Below are 23,609 nucleotides of genomic sequence, written 5' to 3'. Positions count from 1 at the left end.
TGTGACCAGCTTTGCTGGGCTCTTTGCCATTTCCTGTTGGGGAAGAGAATATCCCACAAGTAAGGATGACGCCGTGGACCGGACACACCTATGTTGGAGAAATCCAATTTTCTTTAGACACCAAAACGTCACCTCATCCATGCACCAAGGCAAAGAGAATGACTGGGGTTTGTGGGAAAGGGAGTGGTTAATGAATGGTTAATGTCTCCTAAAGACTTCACCTAAATCATGGCAGCTAAACCTTTTTTGCATTAAAATGTTACCCAGTCAACTCTCAGACCCACGTTCAGCAGGAATTGTCCAAATGCAGGACAAATATACTATCGGTTGAACTGCTCAATCATTAACATAAAGAGTCACGCTGATCGTGCTCCCCTAATCGCTTCCTAAAACACAGGAGTTCACTAGACTCCTCACCAGCTCCCTGACATGTTTCGCCGCTTGTCTGCTTTTTCGAAAGGGTCGTTAACCATCCAGGCTACCACAACTATTCCGGTCACGCTTGCAGCTTTTACCTGTTAACCCTTTAACCCATACCAATTCAGGTTCGCTAAATTAAGGTATATATACACCACTGACCTCTGTGACAAACACTACACCTGTTTATTTAAAATAGCAGGGTATTATTACGTGTTTATCACACCATGTACTCAAGTTACTACACACTTGAAGTTATAAGCTTAACTGAAAACACAAGCTTTATATAGTAGGATATTACCTGTTAATAAAGTGTGCTTATTTTGCATAGTTTTATGCTCAAAATATACACAACAACAACCAACTATTTGGCTTTGTACCTTATCATTACTGTCAGCTATCATGTTGTGCAATCAGAATATTAAAGGGACAGTCAACACCAGAATTGTTGTTGTTTAAAAAGAAAGATAATCCCTTTATTACCCATTCCCCAGTTTTGCTTAACCAACACAGTTATATAAATACGCTTTTTACCTCTATGATTACCTTGTATCTAGGCCTCTGCAAACTGCCCCCTTATTTCAGTCCTTTTGACAGACTTGCTTTTTAGCCAATCAGTGCTCACTCCCGGGTAACTTCACGTGCATGAGCTCAATGTTATCTATATGAAACACGTGATCTAATGCCCTCTAGTGGTCAAAATTGATTCGGATTAGAGGCAGTCTTCAAGGTCTAAGAAATTAGCATATGAACCACCTAGAATTAGATTTCAACTAAGAATACCAAGAGAACAAAGCAAAATTGGTGATAAAAGTAAATTGGAAAGTTGTTTAAAATTACATTCCCTATTTAAATCATAAAAGTTTTTTTGGGACTTGACTGTCCCTTTAACAGACTAATACAAAACTGACACAATTTGCTATTCAAGGGGAACAAACACATGTCAAGCTGGTACATATGCAATAAACCTTTTTATTAACCTTTTGTGTGCCACAAATATTTAGATTTAGCTACAAATCATATATTTGTATCAACCATTCGCTTAATTATTTGTGGGCATGTTTGTATACGAATACACTAGCTCAATTTATTAACAGAGTTTCTTGTATCAATATCTACCTTGAGCCACTACTGATTATACTTCTTGGAGTCCATATTTTGATAGAAACCTACAGCATACTTAAATAGCAGGCTTGTTGCCTTATTCCTTGTCAGTTGTAATGTTGCATTAAATCACTAGGAGATTATTATCATATTTATGCAATTTACAATTATTCGTGTTGGAGCATCTTATCTACCAGTATTAGCACTATAGTGCAAAACACATTGCAAGCAGGCATACAATTATACCTTTATTAACTCTTTGTGTGCCACAGACCTAGTATATTTGGTCACAACACACACTAAATCAGTGTTTTTCAACCAGTGTGCCGTGGCACACTAGTGTGCCGTGAGAGATCCTCAGGTGTGCCACGGCAGACTGACAACAGTGTGACATATTTTTTAAACTTTGCTTGTTTTTTACTCCCAGTGCAGGGGTAGTTTGTAGGAGGCATGGCATAACAGCACAATACATACAGTATGTGTGTGTTTGTGTGTATGTGTATATATATATGCTGTATTAGGCTACAATGTGTGATTTTTTTAAAATTTTGGGATGGTGGTGTGCCACAGGATTTTTTAATGTAAAAAAGTGTGCCACGGCAAAAAAAAGGTTAAAAATCACTGCACTAAATGCTACCATTGTTCAACAACTTTCCAATATATATGTGTATATTGACATCAGGCATCTTAGTGCTATAAACTGACGATCAGTATACCATTTCTGCTGTATTGCACTACTTGGACTCTATATTTTGGCTTACGGTGGTTTAATCTTATTTCGACTCACATTTCTGTGTGTATCACAATGGAGTCTAGATTATCTGGTACAATTTACTTTTAGCTACTGATGAGCTTATTTTTCCTTTACTACCTTTAGATTTGGCACATTACCTTATGAGCAGCAGTTATTACACATGTATAATAATTTAGTATTATGGGATATATTTACTTATGAATGCTAGCTATTGTTGCCAGCAATTTTTCTTCTCATAAAATTTATTTATCAGTTATTTTACTGCGTACCACCTTGATGCTATATTAATAGTATCTATCTCTACTCACCTCGCTGATTTGCCCCCCACTCGTAGTTTTAAACTTGTATGTTGTTCTATTCTTAACTTCAGTAATAAAAGTTATTTTTTTATTTATTTCACTATCTGACTCAACTTGCCATATACACTATCATGATATTGTCCCTCTGTGATATGTTATATACTCTAATGTGATTGACTTACCCCCCCCCCCCCGGACTCTGGAATGCTATCAGTGTATACTTTTATGTGGAGGGTTCCTTTACTCTCCACACTTTGTGTTTGGAAAGGCAAAGAATGACTGGAGGGATGAGGGGAGTGGGGGAGGTATTTAAGCCTTTGGCTGGGGTGTCTGCCTCCTCCTGGTGGCCAGGTTCTGTATTCCCACAAGTAATGAATAAAGCTGTGGACTCTCCACATATTAAGAAGGAAATTATAGTTATTTCATATATAATAATAATAATAATTCATACAACAATAAAGTTGTAGCAGATATCTTGAAATATACTTCAAAATGATGGTAGTTATTAAACCCACAAGTAAACTGCACATGGGACATTCACTCATCAACATAACAAATTTGGTAAGCACACACAGATTGCTATTGCTGTACAGACACTGCATATTTCTGGTCTGCCTATAGCAACAGTGACAAAGTTGAAACATAATAAAAGCCCTAGTGGTAGCCCAACCATGCATCTCCAGGAGACAAACAAAATATGGATCTGCTGAAATGTAGATAAACTGTGGTTAAATAAGTCTTTAGCACAGTAAAAAACAATTTTTGCTTACCTGATAAATTTATTTCTCTTGTGGTGTATCCAGTCCACGGATCATCCATTACTTGTGGGATATTCTCCTTCCCAACAGGAAGCTGCAAGAGGATCATCCACAGCAGAGCTGTCTATATAGCTCCTCCCCTATCTGCCACTACCAGTCATTCAACCGAAGACAAGCAAGAGAAAGGAGAAACTATAGGGTGCAGTGGTGACTGTAGTTTAAAAATAAAAAACACCTGCCTTAAAATGACAGGGCGGGCCGTGGACTGGATACACCACAAGATAAATAAATTTATCAGGTAAGCATAAATTATGTTTTCTCTTGTAAGGTGTATCCAGTCCACGGATCATCCATTACTTGTGGGATACCAATACCAAAGCTATAGGACACGGATGAAGGGAGGGACAAGGCAGGCGCTTAAACGGAAGGCACCACTGCCTGCAAGACCTTTCTCCCAAAAATAGCCTCCGAAGAAGCAAAAGTATAAACTTTTGATTGAAGATAAACTACATAAATTTACCACATCTCTCTAGCTACTTCATATCTTGTCGAGAGCTGCAAGAGAATGACTGGTAGTAGCAGTTAGGGGAGGAGCTATATAGACAGCTCTGCTGTGGGTGATCCTCTTGCAGCTTCCTGTTGGGAAGGAGAATATCCCACAAGTAATGGATGATCCGTGGACTGGATACACCATACAAGAGAAACAAAATGATTCAAAATACTATGGAAAATACAACCTGGTATTTTATCATGTAGGACTAAAATACTGGAAGAGGGTTTTGAAGCCCAGCACATATACTGGGCACATTTATTAAATGTTATATAACACTCAACAAGCACCCTACCGTTGAGGGTAGGCAGCTTGGTGAGGGTGCACTCAACAGTACAGTGACAGTCCACAAACTCCTGGGATGAACCTAGGGGATACTCTGTCTGATTATACCATTACTCAGTCTGAGACCTTTGGGTTTAAATGCAAGAAAATGTTCTGGCTCCCCTATATAATACAATATTTAAAGGGACAGTCAAGGCCAAAAAAAACTTTTATTTTTCAAATAGGGCATATAATTTTAAACAACTTTCCAATTTACTTTTATCAACAATTTTGCTTTGTTCTCTTGATATTCTAGTTGAGAGCAAACCTAGGAAGGCACATATGATAATTTATAAGCCTTTGAAGGCCGCCTCTAATCACATGCTTTTGTATTTGCTTTTCACAACAGGGGAGAGTAGTTCAGTTAAACCATATAGATAGCATTGTGATCACGCCCGTGGGTTGTGGCAGACACTGCACTAATTGGCTAAAATGCAAGTCAATAGATAATAACTAAAAGTCATGTGATTAGGGGCGGTCAGGAGATGCTTAGATACAAGATAGTCACAGCAGTAAAAAGTGTATTAATATAACTGTGTTGGTTATGCAAAACTGGGGAATGGGTAATAAAGGGATTATCTATCTTTTTAAACAACAAAAATTCTGGTGTTGACTGTCCCTTTAAAAGGACATTCGGTAGAAAATGAAATGTTCATTAGAACTTCTTTCAATCTGATTGCACTTGGTTGCAATATAGAAACACATGTTCTGCATTTCTTATACACTATCGCTAAATCAGAAACAACTTCTACTAGAAGCATTAATTGTTTAAGAGTATATTGTGATCATTCTTCTAATTGAATCTGAAATGCACTGATATCTATTTAAATTTCCACTGGAATGTCCCTTTAATAAATATATTTGTAATTCAGAATGGAGCAATTGAAATTTATAAAAAGAACATCTCTAACCTCTGCATGTCGGTGCTGCTGAACTCCAGGTACCATCACTTCCACACGATATAGAACTTGAGCCAACAAGTGCCAAATCGTTATTGCAACTGTATGTGACAGCATCCTGATAGCTGTATTCATCCTTTACTGGGCTATACGACCCATCAGGTATGTTGTCAGGCGGAGAACAAATTACAGCTAGAAGAAAATACAACAAAAAAAAGCTCAGAATAATGAATACAGTTATACAATGTATCCAAATCTCCTACTTCAAACACTGCAGTACAGATGAACAGATCTGCCCATACAATTTAGTAAGAACTTAAAATCAAACTACTATAGTAAGGTGAAACAAATTGAAACTGCACATTGCTTAGTATATTTGATAACAGTTAAAATTGTATGTTGTATCTGAACTTTGACATGCACACAAAGTAAACAAAATAACCATTTGCTATTTGCAATATTTGGTTAAAAAACATAAATTATGCTTACCTGATAATTTAATTTTGTTCTGAAGGGAAGAGTCCACAGCTGCATTCAATACTTTTGGGAAATACAGAACTTGGCCACCAGGAGGAGGCAAAGACAACCCAGCCAAAGGCTTAAATACCTTCCCCACTTCCCTCATCCCCCAGTCATTCTGCCAAGGGAACAAGGAAAAATAGGAGAAATATCAGGTGAAAAAAGTTGCCACAGAAAATTACAGCCGCCTCATCGATAAAAGCATGGGCGGGAGCTCTGGACTCTTCCCTTCAGAAGAAAATTAAATTATCAGGTAAGCATAATTTATGTTTTTCTTCTTAAAAGGGAAGAGTCCACAGCTGCATTCATTACTTTTGAGAAAACAATACCCAAGATAGAGGACACTGAATGCAAACAACGGGTGGGTACAAAAGGCGGCCCCTTCGAAAGGCACCACAGCCTGATTACTTGACACCCCAAAAAAGTATAGACACGGGAAAAAACCCAAAGTCCAGTTAACTGCACATTAGTTACACCGCCGGCAAAGCCAAACTAAAAACCACTCAGTCCCAGAGTCCGTCAAGCCCAAACAACCTCTGAGGAGTCAGCCCCGTGGATCACGACTCCCATGAAGGCACTCGGCCAAGACTAGGACCGCTATCTGCCCCCAAAACGGTGAACAGATTCTCAGGAAAAATCCAAAGGATCATTCCACTCTGCACAACATAGAACAAAATATGGTAGAAAGAAAAGTCTATGCGCTGGAAATAGATCAAACTCCACATAAAAAACAGGTAATCCCAAAAAGACCTTAATAGTTACTATACGATAAAAGAGAGAGATCGTATATGTGTGCGCCTATGTAACATACACTGGCTTAGGATCTATAGAAATGGCAATATAATTGGTTACGTTCTGTAGCTATATTTAATAAAGGAAATAACCAGTTAAAAATATACTAAAAATAACTAACACTGATATAAATTGGATAAAAACGACAATTTATTAACATAAAAAAAGGGTAAAACATTTAATATGTATCTATCTGTATTGGTACCAATCCTTATAAAACTATCTTAAGTGTATTTAAGAACCTATATTTTAAAATGTCCTGTATAGCCTTGTACGGCCTTAATAGCGTGCAGAATGTTAGTTATTGCTACGAATCGCAGGGGTATAACATTTTTATACAGTATAAATGTTTAGGGGTATAACGTTTTCATACAATATAAATGCTTAGCTGGGTATTATATATATATATATATATATATATATATATATATATATATTAGTTGCAATAATTGTGCAAATGCAGAGTAAAAACAGTTTGTTTTGTGTTATTTGTATTTCTCCTTACTATTGGTTTTCAGGATCTTGTAGATACATTAAATTTGCAAAGTTTCGAAATTAATATAAATCTTTTGAAAACAGCTGATTGATGCCACCAATTACGATCCTCCAAAAAGGTATTTAACGAGACTCCAGGAGCAGGTCTGTTATGGTTTGACAAAGGCTCTTGAGCTGAAATGCGTTTCCGATAACAGACTGCTTATTTCTGAACCATTGGAACCATCCGGTACTACCTGAAGTACTTACGCCATCCCTGCATCAGTGGGCGTATCTGGAACAGAGCTCGGGCTAACTTTGGCGTCTAAGGAACACTTGCTGGACCTCGTATAAGTGAAATAACTAACTATCCGACTAAGAAGCAAGACAAACTAGCACTTAAAGGGACATTATACACTAATTTTTTCTTTGCATAAATGCTTTGTAGATGATCTATTTATAAAGCCCATAAAGTTTTTAAAAAAAAAAAAAAAGTATAGTTTTGCTTATTTTTAAGTAATATTGCTCTGATTTTCAGACTCCTAACCAAGCCCCAAAGTTTTATGTGAATACCGTCAGCTACCTTCTCCAGCTTGCTCCTGTTTGTGTAAAGGGTCTTTTCATATGCAAAAGAAGGGGGGAGGGGGAGTGTCTTATTTGCCACTTGCAGTGGGCTTTCAAACCACCTTTTCAACAGAGCTAAACTTAGAACTTCTAAGTAAGTTTTTAAACAGTTTTATACTGGATTTTTATATCAGTATCTGTGCATTTTATTCTTTATAGTAGTGTCTATTAAATGCAGTTATATGAAAATGAGTGTATACTGTCTCTTTAAGAACAACTACCAGGTACAAAAGGAGGTATAAACAAGTTAAAAGACTGTAGCACATTTATGCTAAAAACAACACAAGCTCTATTGATTTAGCTGATTCAAACCATTCAGCTAATTTCGAGACTTTGCAAATTTAATGTGTCTACAAGATCCTGAAAACCAATAGTAAGGAGAAAAACAAATAACACAAAACGAACAGTTTTTACTCTGAATTTGCACAATTATTGCAACTATCTGGTATGTGTATATATATATATATATATATATATATACACACTATACCCAGCTAAGCATTTATATTGTATGAAAACGTTATACCCCTACACATTTATACTGTATAAAAATGTTATACCCCTGCGATTCTTAGCAATAACTAACATTCTGCACACTATTAAGGCCGTACAAGGCTATACAGGAGATTTTAAAATACAGGTTTTTAAATACACTTAAGATAGTATTATAGGGATTGGTACCAATACAGATACATATTATTAAATGTTTTACCCTGTTTTTATGTTAATAAATTGTCGTTTTTATCCAATTTATATAAGTGTTAGTTATTTTTAGTATATTTTTAATTGGATATTTTTAACTGGTTATTTCCTTTATTAAATATAGCTACAGAATGTAACCAAATATATTGCCATTTCTATAGATCCTAAGTCAGTGTATGTTACAAAGGCGCACACATATACAACCTCTCACTTTTATCGTATAACAACATAGAACAACCCATGGTTGTCGAACAATAGCAACGCCCAGGGAGACGAACTTCCTAGAAACACAAAGACAGAAGAAAAAAAAGAGATCCAAAGACAGGGAAACAGGTCCCAAAAAGGATTCAAGGAACACCCTCATATCCCTGATCCTGTACCATACCCTAAGGTACACCAGGAAAAAACATGAGTTCCCCGTTACCTCATATCAGATCTATAAAATCAAAAAATAATCTGGATGCAGTCTCTCCCTCTTAGCCTCTCAAATCAGACTGAGATCTCTCCACTCAGTCAAAAAAGAATCTGTTAGTTGGTTTGTATGAGGGGCGCTACCAAGCTGAGGGTACACAAAGTTATTTTGAAGGTGACTTAAATAAGTCTGTATGTTTATTAGTTACCAATATATCGCACTTAAAATATGCACTTAAATAATTATAAATGGCGCTACTTAATTAATGGTTACCTTTATAGGCATATATGTATAACTCACATAGAATATGATGTACAAAAATAATGTTTTTATTCAGCTGACCAATGTCAAATGATTCCTATACGAGTATTGAAAAGATAAACTATAACATTTATTAAAAATATATATTGATACATATAAAAAATAGTAACAAGTTGTGGCAAGAACTAATAAGAACGTTGTTTAAAATGTAAACCTATTTAAAGGCAATTCAATTGTTATGCTGTAAAAATACTAATCCTATCTAAATATCCCTAAATAAAAGAGATAACTTCTACAATAACTATGTGTTAAATGCAAGATAAGAAACGCCAAATTTCATTAGGCGTTTGCCAGCTTTGTGCAGAAAGTAAAAAACAAATTAACATATGATATATGCCAGTTTAAGTGACTGTGAATTTGAACAATTTCAAAGCAAATAATATTCGTTATGAAACTTGTAAGTCCCAATGGGATATCAACTGTGGATATTGGGTCCTTTAAGTAAGGTTTACGCTATGCAGCGTGAAGGGGTTAATTGAAAATCTCAATTGTGTACAAGTGAGCAGGTACGATATCTCCTGCAAAGTGTGAGCGTGAAGTTATCCCAGTATTATGATCCGGTTAACAATTATCAGCTTCGAGACGGCTAAAAAACTTTGCTGTAAGGAAGACTTACCTGGCTGTGTTCCCTGGCCAACGTCAGTGCAGTACATGGCGGAAATACTCACAGCTTCTTCACTGCCTTTAACAGCGTGAGTCCGTTGTTTGCCTTTCCGGAGGTGATGCTCAGCGAACGTTTCCCTGATCTTCCCGGTTTTGTTTAGTCCCGGTCTTTCAGGTTGGTATGATGAGTAGAATTTAGTACCTCCACAGAAATCTTCTACGCGTTTCAGCACCAGTAGTGCCTTTATCAAGATATCTCAGTGGAGTGGAGATGTTCCTTTTATGTGGTCCCAAATCCTGTATGTAAGACCCGTATTTTCCAACTGGGTCTTAAGGATATACAGCTTTTTGTGGTCCTTTCTATCAGCTTTTCTCAGTTCAGCTGCAATGTGTGTGTCTCTCCTAGTCAGAAACACTCTGGGAGGTACTAAATTCTACTCATCATACCACTGGTGCACAATTGAGATTTTCAATTAACCCCTTCACGCTGCATAGCCGCTGCACAAGGTTTCACAGGGTTGAACTGGGAACTCCCTATCACACGGACTGACTAAACCTTACTTAAAGGACCCAATATCCACAGTTGATATCCCATTGGGACTTAAAAGTTTCATAACGAATATTAATTGCTTTGAAATTGTTCAAATTCACAGTCACTTAAACTGGCATATATCATATGTTAATTTATTTTTTACTTTCTGCACAAAGCTGGCAAACACCTAATGAAATTTGGTGTTTCTTATGTTGCATTTAACACATAGTTATTGTAGAAGTTATCTCTTATTTTAGGGATATTTAGATAGGGTTAGTATTTTTACAGCATAACAATTGAATTGCCTTTAAATAGGTTTACATTTTAAACAACGTTCTTATTAGTTGTGGCCACAACTTGTTACTATTTTTTATATGTATCAATATATATTTTAATAAATGTTATAGTTTATCTTTTCAATACTCGTATAGGAATCATTTGACATTGGTCAGCTGAATAAAAACAGAATTTATGTTTACCTGATAAATTACTTTCTCCAACGGTGTGTCCGGTCCACGGCGTCATCCTTACTTGTGGGATATTCTCTTCCCCAACAGGAAATGGCAAAGAGCCCAGCAAAGCTGGTCACATGATCCCTCCTAGGCTCCGCCTACCCCAGTCATTCGACCGACGTTAAGGAGGAATATTTGCATAGGAGAAACCATATGGTACCGTGGTGACTGTAGTTAAAGAAAATAAATTATCAGACCTGATTAAAAAAACCAGGGCGGGCCGTGGACCGGACACACCGTTGGAGAAAGTAATTTATCAGGTAAACATAAATTCTGTTTTCTCCAACATAGGTGTGTCCGGTCCACGGCGTCATCCTTACTTGTGGGAACCAATACCAAAGCTTTAGGACACGGATGAAGGGAGGGAGCAAATCAGGTCACCTAAATGGAAGGCACCACGGCTTGCAAAACCTTTCTCCCAAAAACAGCCTCAGAAGAAGCAAAAGTATCAAACTTGTAAAATTTGGTAAAAGTGTGCAGTGAAGACCAAGTCGCTGCCCTACATATCCGATCAACAGAAGCCTCGTTCTTGAAGGCCCATGTGGAAGCCACAGCCCTAGTGGAATGAGCCGTGATTCTTTCGGGAGGCTGCCGTCCGGCAGTCTCGTAAGCCAATCTGATGATGCTTTTAATCCAAAAAGAGAGAGAGGTAGAAGTTGCTTTTTGACCTCTCCTTTTACCGGAATAAACAACAAACAAGGAAGATGTTTGTCTAAAATCCTTTGTAGCATCTAAATAGAATTTTAGAGCGCGAACAACATCCAGATTGTGCAACAAACGTTCCTTCTTTGACACTGGTTTCGGACACAGAGAAGGTACGATAATCTCCTGGTTAATGTTTTTGTTAGAAACAACTTTTGGAAGAAAACCAGGTTTAGTGCGTAAAACCACCTTATCTGCATGGAACACCAGATAAGGAGGAGAACACTGCAGAGCAGATAATTCTGAAACTCTTCTAGCAGAAGAAATCGCAACTAAAAATAAAACTTTCCAAGATAATAACTTAATATCAACGGAATGTAGGGGTTCAAACGGAACCCCCTGAAGAACTGAAATAACTAAGTTGAGACTCCAAGGAGGAGTCAAAGGTTTGTAAACAGGCTTAATTCTAACCAGAGCCTGAACAAAGGCTTGAACATCTGGCACAGCTGCCAGCTTTTTGTGAAGTAACACAGACAAGGCAGAAATCTGTCCCTTCAGGGAACTAGCAGATAATCCTTTTTCCAATCCTTCTTGAAGGAAGGATAGAATCTTAGGAATCTTAACCTTGTCCCAAGGGAATCCTTTAGATTCACACCAACAGATATATTTTTCCAAATTTTGTGGTAAATCTTTCTAGTTACAGGCTTTCTGGCCTGAACAAGAGTATCGATAACAGAACCTGAGAACCCTCGCTTCGATAAGATCAAGCGTTCAATCTCCAAGCAGTCAGCTGGAGTGAAACCAGATTCGGATGTTCGAACGGACCCTGAACAAGAAGGTCTCGTCTCAAAGGTAGCTTCCAAGGTGGAGCCGATGACATATTCACCAGATCTGCATACCAAGTCCTGCGTGGCCACGCAGGAGCTATCAAGATCACCGACGCCCTCTCCTGATTGATCCTGGCTACCAGCCTGGGGATGAGAGGAAACGGCGGGAACACATAAGCTAGTTTGAAGGTCCAAGGTGCTACTAGTGCATCCACTAGAGCCGCCTTGGGATCCCTGGATCTGGACCCGTAGCAAGGAACTTTGAAGTTCTGACGAGAGGCCATCAGATCCATGTCTGGAATGCCCCACAGCTGAGTGACTTGGGCAAAGATTTCCGGATGGAGTTCCCACTCCCCCAGATGCAATGTCTGACGACTCAGAAAATCCGCTTCCCAATTTTCCACTCCTGGGATGTGGATAGCAGACAGGTGGCAGGAGTGAGACTCCGCCCATAGAATGATTTTGGTCACTTCTTCCATCGCTAGGGAACTCCTTGTTCCCCCCTGATGGTTGATGTACGCAACAGTTGTCATGTTGTCTGATTGAAACCGTATGAACTTGGCCCTCGCTAGCTGAGGCCAAGCCTTGAGAGCATTGAATATCGCTCTCAGTTCCAGAATATTTATCGGTAGAAGAGATTCTTCCCGAGACCAAAGACCCTGAGCTTTCAGGGATCCCCAGACCGCGCCCCAGCCCATCAGACTGGCGTCGGTCGTGACGATGACCCACTCCGGTCTGCGGAATGTCATCCCTTGTGACAGGTTGTCCAGGGACAGCCACCAACGGAGTGAGTCTCTGGTCCTCTGATTTACTTGTATCTTCGGAGACAAGTCTGTATAGTCCCCATTCCACTGACTGAGCATGCACAGTTGTAATGGTCTTAGATGAATGCGCGCAAAAGGAACTATGTCCATTGCCGCTACCATCAAACCGATCACTTCCATGCACTGCGCTATGGAAGGAAGAGGAACGGAATGAAGTATCCGACAAGAGTCTAGAAGTTTTGTTTTTCTGGCCTCTGTCAGAAAAATCCTCATTTCTAAGGAGTCTATTATTGTTCCCAAGAAGGGAACCCTTGTTGACGGAGATAGAGAACTCTTTTCCACGTTCACTTTCCATCCGTGAGATCTGAGAAAGGCCAGGACAATGTCCGTGTGAGCCTTTGCTTGAGGAAGGGACGACGCTTGAATCAGAATGTCGTCCAAGTAAGGTACTACAGCAATGCCCCTTGGTCTTAGCACAGCTAGAAGGGACCCTAGTACCTTTGTGAAAATCCTTGGAGCAGTGGCTAATCCGAAAGGAAGCGCCACGAACTGGTAATGCTTGTCCAGGAATGCGAACCTTAGGAACCGATGATGTTCCTTGTGGATAGGAATATGTAGATACGCATCCTTTAAATCCACCGTGGTCATGAATTGACCTTCCTGGATGGAAGGAAGAATAGTTCGAATGGTTTCCATCTTGAACGATGGAACCTTGAGAAACTTGTTTAAGATCTTGAGATCTAAGATTGGTCTGAACGTTCCCTCTTTTTTGGGAACTATGAACAGATTGGAGTAGAACCCCATCCCTTGTTCTCTTAATGGAACAGGATGAATCACTCCCATTTTTAACAGGTCTTCTACACAATGTAAGAATGCCTGTCTTTTTATGTGGTCTGAAGACAACTGAGACCTGTGGAACCTCCCCCTTGGGGGAAGCCCCTTGAATTCCAGAAGATAACCTTGGGAGACTATTTCTAGCGCCCAAGGATCCAGAACATCTCTTGCCCAAGCCTGAGCGAAGAGAGAGAGTCTGCCCCCCACCAGATCCGGTCCCGGATCGGGGGCCAACATTTCATGCTGTCTTGGTAGCAGTGGCAGGTTTCTTGGCCTGCTTTCCCTTGTTCCAGCCTTGCATTGGTCTCCAAGCTGGCTTGGCTTGAGAAGTATTACCCTCTTGCTTAGAGGACGTAGCACTTTGGGCTGGTCCGTTTCTACGAAAGGGACGAAAATTAGGTTTATTTTTTGCCTTGAAAGGCCGATCCTGAGGAAGGGCGTGGCCCTTACCCCCAGTGATATCAGAGATAATCTCTTTCAAGTCAGGGCCAAACAGCGTTTTCCCCTTGAAAGGAATGTTAAGTAGCTTGTTCTTGGAAGACGCATCAGCTGACCAAGATTTCAACCAAAGCGCTCTGCGCGCCACAATAGCAAACCCTGAATTCTTAGCCGCTAACCTAGCCAATTGCAAAGTGGCGTCTAGGGTGAAAGAATTAGCCAATTTGAGAGCATTGATTCTGTCCATAATCTCCTCATAAGGGGGAGAATCACTATCGACCGCCTTTATCAGCTCATCGAACCAGAAACATGCGGCTGTAGCTACAGGGACAATGCATGAAATAGGTTGTAGAAGGTAACCCTGCTGAACAAACATCTTTTTAAGTAAACCTTCTAATTTTTTATCCATAGGATCTTTAAAAGCACAACTATCCTCTATGGGTATAGTGGTGCGTTTGTTTAAAGTGGAAACCGCTCCCTCGACCTTGGGGACTGTCTGCCATAAGTCCTTTCTGGGGTCGACCATAGGAAACAATTTTTTAAATATGGGGGGAGGGACGAAAGGAATACCGGGCCTTTCCCATTCTTTATTAACAATGTCCGCCACCCGCTTGGGTATAGGAAAAGCTTCTGGGAGTCCCGGGACCTCTAGGAACTTGTCCATTTTACATAGTTTCTCTGGGATGACCAACTTGTCACAATCATCCAGAGTGGATAATACCTCCTTGAGCAGAATGCGGAGATGTTCCAACTTAAATTTAAACGTAATCACATCAGGTTCAGCTTGTTGAGAAATGTTCCCTGAATCAGTAATTTCTCCCTCAGACAAAACCTCCCTGGCCCCATCAGACTGGGTTAGGGGCCCTTCAGAACCATTATTATCAGCGTCGTCATGCTCTTCAGTATCTAAAACAGAGCAGTCACGCTTACGCTGGTAAGTGTTCATTTTGGCTAAAATGTTTTTGACAGAATTATCCATTACAGCCGTTAATTGTTGCATAGTAAGGAGTATTGGCGCGCTAGATGTACTAGGGGCCTCCTGAGTGGGCAAGACTCGTGTAGACGAAGGAGGGAATGATGCAGTACCATGCTTACTCCCCTCACTTGAGGAATCATCTTGGGCATCATTGTCATTGTCACATAAATCACATTTATTTAAATGAATAGGAATTCTGGCTTCCCCACATTCAGAACACAGTCTATCTGGTAGTTCAGACATGTTAAACAGGCATAAACTTGATAACAAAGTACAAAAAACGTTTTAAAATAAAACCGTTACTGTCACTTTAAATTTTAAACTGAACACACTTTATTACTGCAATTGCGAAAAAACATGAAGGAATTGTTCAAAATTCACCAAATTTTCACCACAGTGTCTTAAAGCCTTAAAAGTATTGCACACCAAATTTGGAAGCTTTAACCCTTAAAATAACGGAACCGGAGCCGTTTTTAACTTTAACCCCTTTACAGTCCCTGGTATCTGCTTTGCTGAGACCCAACCAAGCCCAAAGGGGAATACGATACCAAATGACGCCTTCAGAAAGTCTTTTCTAAGTATCAGAGCTCCTCTCACATGCGACTGCATGTCATGCCTCTCAAAAACAAGTGCGCAACACCGGCGCGAAAATGAGGCTCTGCCTATGATTTGGGAAAGCCCCTAAATAATAAGGAGTCTAAAACAGTGCCTGCCGATATTATTATATCAAAATACCCAGATAAAATGATTCCTCAAGGCTAAATATGTGTTATAATGAATCGATTTAGCCCAGAAAAAGTCTACAGTCTTAATAAGCCCTTGTGAAGCCCTTATTTACGATCTTTATAAACATGGCTTACCGGATCCCATAGGGAAAATGACAGCTTCCAGCATTACATCGTCTTGTTAGAATGTGTCATACCTCAAGCAGCAAGAGACTGCTCACTGTTCCCCCAACTGAAGTTAATTGCTCTCAACAGTCCTGTGTGGAACAGCCATGGATTTTAGTGACGGTTGCTAAAATCATTTTCCTCATACAAACAGAAATCTTCATCTCTTTTCTGTTTCTGAGTAAATAGTACATACCAGCACTATTTTAAAATAACAAACTCTTGATTGAATAATAAAAACTACAGTTAAACACTAAAAAACTCTAAGCCATCTCCGTGGAGATGTTGCCTGTACAACGGCAAAGAGAATGACTGGGGTAGGCGGAGCCTAGGAGGGATCATGTGACCAGCTTTGCTGGGCTCTTTGCCATTTCCTGTTGGGGAAGAGAATATCCCACAAGTAAGGATGACGCCGTGGACCGGACACACCTATGTTGGAGAAAACATTATTTTTGTACATCATATTCTATGTGAGTTATTATACATATATGCCTATAAAGGTAACCATTAATTAAATAGCGCCATTTATAATTATATGAGTGCATATTTTAAGTGCGATATATTGGTAACTAATAAACATACAGACTTATTTAAGTCATCTTCAAAATAACTTAGTGTACCCTCAGCTTGGTAGCGCCCCTCATACAAACCAACTAACCCATATCAGATCTAGACCTGAAAGCTAGACAGCAGAGACAGCAGAAATAGGATAACTATCCCATCAGCTAATAAAGAGTTCTCCAAAAAGAACATCAAACCGCCTGAACAGGAACTCCCAATGACCAGCTTCCAGGTAGAGAGCTGACTCACCGTTGCTAAATCAAAACACCGAAAGATGTTTCAAGCTTGCTAGCACCCATTCAAGGAGCAAGTAGCTATAGCTGTTTACACCCTCAAAGTGCAATAGCTGAATCTGGTTTCAACTGCAAACCTTCCAAGGGCTCACAGCCCCCAGAATATCAGGCTCCAAGGAGCGCCCCTTCCCAGCACCGGATGCTAGTGGAAAAGAGAAAAACATCCAAAATCCTCCCACAAGGGGGAGAACCGACTCTAAAGAAAACTGTCAACCCTGCATAGAGTAACCGACCCCCATTCTTCCCTCTAGGATAATGGTCCCAGCCCAAAGGCTAGTCAAAGACCAGAGACAAGAGTCCCAGGTTTCTGAAAGAGAAGGAAGGGTCAACGAAGGAACAAAGCCCCTGGTTAGACCACTGACCGTTACTACAAACGGCATGCTACCACGAGTCAGGATTAGACATTGTGCTCTGGTACGAAACCTCCTACACGGCCGTCTTCTCTAAATGCAAGGAACACTTCCCAAAAGCAGGAGCTTTTGCCTGGGTTAAAAAACTTACAACCTTCTGCTTCGGGAGCGGTGGAGCTAACCACTATGCCACATATCCCTTGGGAAGAAGGTCCTCAGACCCTCACAGCATCCATATATCAGAATCCAAATATAGCAGGAGCCCCATAGGGTGCAAACCCCCAGCCTCCTGCTGCAGGAACGAAGGAACCAGTCATTACATCTCCTCTTCCAGGATTCTGAGACGCATTAAGGGAAACACCCTTACAAGGCCAGACACCCAGGACCTACAGGTCGCTCCAATACCAAGGTAACACCGATCCGGATAACCCAAACCCGCTCTAGAAGAGAAGGGAATTAAAACAACGGAAACCACCGTACTATAGAGGCGAGACCCCTCGGCCATATCGCCAACTGAGTTCAGATACCTGGGGTATATAGGAACAGTATAAATGCGCCAGAAGGCCAGTAGGTAACCATCAAAAAGACCTAAGGTCTCCACCATAGATAGGCATCTCTCACAGAGCCCCAACCTCTACGGAGAGAGGTCCAAAGGACCCCAAATGACTAGTGTGAAAACAAACCGTCCATACCCATCCCAGGAGAGACACAGACCTAAGTCAGGGTCCTTGAAAAAGAATCGATCGAAGATCTAACTTCCAAAGGAACACTAAACTGCTTCCTACAAGGAGAAGCTTCAACTTCCGAAGACTTGGCAATCTAGCAGAGCTTCAAAACCAAGAGTCACGAAGGACTCCTTCACGGTCTAAGCTGCAGCACCCATGACATTTGGATCGCATAAGAATCTCAAAGGCAAGCGTTAACACAGGTTACAGACACAGGCGAGGTAGCAACCAACACCCAAACCCATTACCCTGTTTGCCATCCCAGAGAGACAAACAGAAAAACGCCACCCACGAAGCCCCTAATGGAACCTCGAGGACAAATGGTCAACTACCAGAGGCGGCCTTCTGTAACCAAACTCGCCCTGCCCGGAAAAGCCCCAAGGCTAGATTTGCAACGAGGCCTTAAAGACAACCGAATGTCGAGACCAGGGTCAGACCAAGGCTATTGGAAAAGCCGGATATCCTTGAAGGAGTTAACTTCCAAGATCTTCTTAAGCAGGCAAAATTGGAGCTTCGGAGCTCCCCCCAGGATACAGGGAAAACCTGTACCAACTCCTAGAGTAAGACAACTCTAAGCAGTGGAAGAACATGCCCGCGTACCCGGACCATATGATCCACCCAAGGTGGAAAGAAAGGAACTCCGCCACCGCAATAAAATGCGTAATAGGTTTAAGAGTCATCGTCCAGAAGAACATAGAGTGAAAAAGAAATCATGATTCACTCGGCACACCAGACCACAGAGGTCACACATATCTCCCAACTCCAAAGATGGAAGCACCGTTATGAGTTCCCGGGGACCTGAAGAACCATGAAAACGTCTGCACAACAGATCCGTATCCCAGGCGAGTAGCCCGAACAACCAACCTAGATTGGCACTCATAAACCTCTGCTTGGAGGGGTTGTATTTACACAACAGGCCTCACACTTCAGTAGGATCCGAGCCCGGAGTCCATAGATATAGGCCACCTTTAAAATCCAGCAGGATTTCAGCAGGATTATCAGCACCACGAGGGTGACATGAACCTTAGAAACAGCCGAAAAGCATCTGACCAGTACTTGCCTGGTATAAGGACACTCTAGAACTGTCCAAGGTCCAAGAAAATTTGTCCCGAACGATCGAAAAATGAACTAGAAAAATATAATTCTATTATTCAACAAGTGTGCAACTTCCGAGGAAGTGCCCACGCTACCTAAATAGCAAGTATCGGTCCCAGAGAAGAACGTTCATAAAAACGAAATTCCAACAGACATGAGCTTAAGAAAAAGCAAATTAAACACATCCAACCGGATCAAAATTAAAAGGAAGGCAGCACCCATCGGGTGAACACCCAAGGGGAATAAGGACGACAACCTACCCATTTTGCCATCCAGCTTCTAAGGCCTCGGATCCCTCGGCCTGCTCAGACTAAGATCCTCTAACATTGCCAAAACATGTCTTTAAAGAACACGTAGGTGAGCCAGCCTATAATGGAAGGCAAAATCACCCCTCGCCGGATCAACTAAAGACCCTGGCTCCGATATAGGGGCCCCTGAAGCCTCAGGGGCCAACTCTTCCCCAGAAGGCTGAACTGAATCGGGCGATCCCACGCTCGACGGGCCCGGTTAACGGTACACGGACAGTATCTCAGAAATTTTTCACTTGGGAGATATAAATGATTCAGAGCCATAGAAATGGCCATGCGGAACCAAGCCGTAACCTCTAGAGGAAACAAACCACCCTCTGGAGGAGTAAAGGCCATAGGGACACCTGCTTGTGTAGCCGGGAAATGGAATGGGACACTCGCTTCACGGGTCATAGAAACCTCGGAGGCGGAGGGCTCAACGCACTCTAAGCTCCCTGCTTCAGGAGAAGAGAGTACTGTAGAACGGCAATCTGAACATAACTGATGGGCATTAATTACCTGGGCCATCTCATATTCGTCACAAGACACATCCTCTGTATCGGAGGCAACCATGTCTCGCATAACAGAATCCTCCATAATTTGGGGATTACAAAAATGACAAAAAACTGGCACCCTTTAACACCCCCAATGGCTGGGGCACTCACCACCTCTTGTGAACCAGACAACCCACGGGCAAGACTCTCTTGGTCGCACACAGTCAGCATACGGAAGTGAGAACAATGTAACCGCACCTATCATGAGGTGCACCGTGCCAGTCACGAAAAGGGCACACAATCTTAAAGATCACGTCATTAACAGAAGGCCGTTATGTTCCGAAAAGGCAGTGAGCCTAAATATAGCGACACATTTGCAGATAGAACCATATAACAAACATGATTAAAAGTGCCCCTTGTTCAATAACCCCCCTCAGGAGATATTAACCCACAATTCCTTATTAAGATAAAAGGAGTCCCACTGGGACCCTACCTTGTTTCATTAACATTACATTCACATATCTAAATAAAATGAAACAATCTTACCGGAATCTACGCCGTGGAACAGGAACACGGCCCTTCAAGTGTGACAGATAGTAGCCTCGCTTCTAACATGGACTTTAGTGAAGAAAGGTAGGCAGCGAAACTCGTCAACGCTGATTACCAAGAAGCTGTTATGAGTCGGGATGGATTCGTAGAAGAACTCCCTACTGCATCTCCAGACTCTTTCACCCATGCTCTCACTGAGAGGCTGACAGGACTACTTAAAACTCCTGTCCCATTGTGAAGAGTACTACCCTCCATAAGAGACTATTTCGAACTTCTGACACATCTCTGCCAACTTCCTGAGACAAAAGGCAAAGAATTACTGGGGGATGAGGGAAGTGAGGGAGGTATTTAAGCCTTTGGCTGGGAAGGCTTTGCCTCCTCCTGGTGGCCAGGTACTGTATTTCCCAAAAATAATAAATGCAGCTGTGGACTCTTCCCTTTTAAGAAGAAAATACTATTGAGCATGCTTATCTCCTCTGCTATGGTCAGTTATGGACAAATATAAAAAAGCTACAGAATCAATCAAATCACTGTAGTGGAAGAGTGAGCAAGCACAATTTTCAGAGGTAATTTATATGAAAAAAAAAATAGCAACGTAAATAAACTGCAGCTTTTTATTTGCCATGTATTATTATCTATGGCATGTAGAGCATTTCGTTTGAACATAGAGAAAACCTAGCCTAATGGCATATTCTTCATCATTGCTACCTGGTCTAGACTCTTGTGCATTCCCAGCTCTAATAATTAAAAATCTCTACAATTTTCAGAGTTGAAATACATGAAAAGGGAGAAAAATAAATAATGAAAGTATACTGGAAAGTTGTTTAGCTATACACGACAAAACATTTTATATTAAAATTGCAAGGTGTTTTCTGTCCCTTTATCGTCATTTGCCATTTATTCAACAATTATTTATTTAGTCAACATCCCACACAAACTATTTTCAGCTGGAATTGCTATATTTAAAATCAGTGAAGACAAACCTCAAAATTCTTCAGCTAATGTCAGCTGCATGTTAAAACAAAGGAAATAAACACCACAACAACATCAAATCTGCTTAATCAGTGTTGCCACACTTTGCTTTACTGTGATCCCATGAGATTTCACTGCAATCCAGTGAGATTTCATAGATAACATTCTTAAACTGAGGAGGCAAATAACATGACTATGTCAGCACATGCCAGATCCACGCTCCCTTGCAAGTCCCTGGACTAGCATCCTTATTAGCTGCTTAAAGTGATGGTAAATCCGAGCATTTAAAAAAAAAAAAACGAGGATTTATTGTCACTAAAAATAAACTGGAGTTTTATTAACTTACTTTAAAAAAAAAAAATGTGCTAAACTCACCCTGTCTGTTCCGTGGCAGCTTGCTAAAGTCAGAGAACTCCAGCCGCATGCGGCATATCGCTCTTTACCAATGAGGTGACGTTTCCACCTCTAAACCAATAGCCGTGCATACATACAGAACACTGTCAGATGACTAGTACGGCTAATGGCTTAGAGGGGGCCGAAGGCTCTGATTTTAGCGAGGTGCTGCGGCAGAGATAGTTTGAGTATAGCATCCTTTTTTTTTTTTTAATAAGTAATCACTGAAACTTCAGATTATTTTTAGTGATGGTAAATCCTACCATTTTTTTTAAAAGCTTGGATTTACCATCATTTTAAAAGTATCTTTAAAATGGGATGTGGCTACTGAGGATTTTTTTTTAACGTAAAATATGTTCCTTTTAGATGTTCAGGTAATATTTTCTAGTCTGCATTTTCAGCTATGCTATTCAAGTGCTTCCACGTTTGAGCATTATGTCCCTTTAATAAAGAAAAACATAATTTATGTAAGAACTTACCTGATAAATTAATTTCTTTCATATTAGCAAGAGTCCATGAGCTAGTGACGTATGGGATATACATTCCTACCAGGAGGGGCAAAGTTTCCCAAACCTTAAAATGCCTATAAATACACCCCTCACCACACCCACAATTCAGTTTAACGAATAGCCAAGAAGTGGGGTGATAAGAAAAAAGTGCGAAAGCATATAAAATAAGGAATTGGAATAATTGTGCTTTATACAAAAAAATCATAACCACCACAAAAAAGGGCGGGCCTCATGGACTCTTGCTAATATGAAAGAAATGAATTTATCAGGTAAGTTCTTACATAAATTATGTTTTCTTTCATGTAATTAGCAAGAGTCCATGAGCTAGTGACGTATGGGATAATGACTACCCAAGATGTGGATCTTTCCACACAAGAGTCACTAGAGAGGGAGGGATAAAATAAAGACAGCCAATTCCTGCTGAAAATAATCCACACCCAAAATAAAGTTTAATGAAAAACATAAGCAGAAGATTCAAACTGAAACCGCTGCCTGAAGTACTTTTCTACCAAAAACTGCTTCAGAAGAAGAAAATACAACAAAATGGTAGAATTTGGTAAAAGTATGCAAAGAGGACCAAGTTGCCGCTTTGCAAATCTGATCAACCGAAGCTTCATTCCTAAACGCCCAGGAAGTAGAAACTGACCTAGTAGAATGAGCTGTAATCCTATGAGGCGGAGTTTTACCCGACTCAACATAGGCAAGATGAATTAAAGATTTCAACCAAGATGCCAAAGAAATGGCAGAAGTTTTCTGGCCTTTCTAAAACCGGAAAAGATAACAAATAAACTAGAAGTCTTTCGGAAAGACTTAGTAGCTTCAACATAATATTGCAAAGCTCTAATAACATCCAAAGAATGCAACGATTTCTCCTTAGAATTCTTAGGATTAGGACATAATGAAGGAACCACAATGTCTCTACTAATGTTGTTGGAATTCACAACTTAGGTAAAAATTCAAAAGAAGTTCGCAACACCGCCTTATCCTGATGAAAAATCAGAAAAGGAGACTCACAAGAAAGAGCAGATAATTCAGAAACTCTTCTGGCAGAAGAGATGGCCAAAAGGAACAAAACTTTCCAAGAAAGTAATTTAATATCCAATGAATGCATAGGTTCAAATGGAGGAGCTTGAAGAGCCCCCAGAACCAAATTCAAACTCCAAGGAGGAGAAATTGACTTAATGACAGGCTTTATACGAACCAAAGCTTGTACAAAACAATGAACATCAGGAAGAATAGCAATCTTTCTGTGAAAAAGAACAGAAAGAGCAGAGATTTGACCTTTCAAGGAACTTGCGGACAAACCCTTATCCAAACCATCCTGAAGAAACTGTAATATTCTCGGTATTCTAAAAGAATGCCAAGAAAAATGATGAGAAAGACACCAAGAAATATAAGTCTTCCAGACTCTATA

The 23,609-nt window shown here is 40.4% G+C and overlaps 1 protein-coding gene across 1 annotated transcript in view; it reads right to left on the bottom strand.

Annotated features, from left to right (window-relative positions):
- Positions 1 to 23,609, bottom strand: part of LOC128653414 (membrane cofactor protein) — a 433,404-nt gene that overhangs the window by 172,760 nt on the left and 237,035 nt on the right. The window contains exon 6 of the mRNA XM_053706682.1: positions 5,118 to 5,297. Coding sequence (XP_053562657.1) covers positions 5,118 to 5,297 — 180 coding nt within the window. The remainder of the gene's footprint in view (positions 1 to 5,117; positions 5,298 to 23,609) is intronic.

Source organism: Bombina bombina, chromosome 3 (assembly GCF_027579735.1).
Source record: "Bombina bombina isolate aBomBom1 chromosome 3, aBomBom1.pri, whole genome shotgun sequence".
Taxonomy (NCBI): Eukaryota; Metazoa; Chordata; class Amphibia; order Anura; family Bombinatoridae; genus Bombina; species Bombina bombina.
The sequence above is the reverse complement of the archived record's forward strand: the minus strand, read 5'-3'. Positions and strand labels throughout refer to the sequence as shown.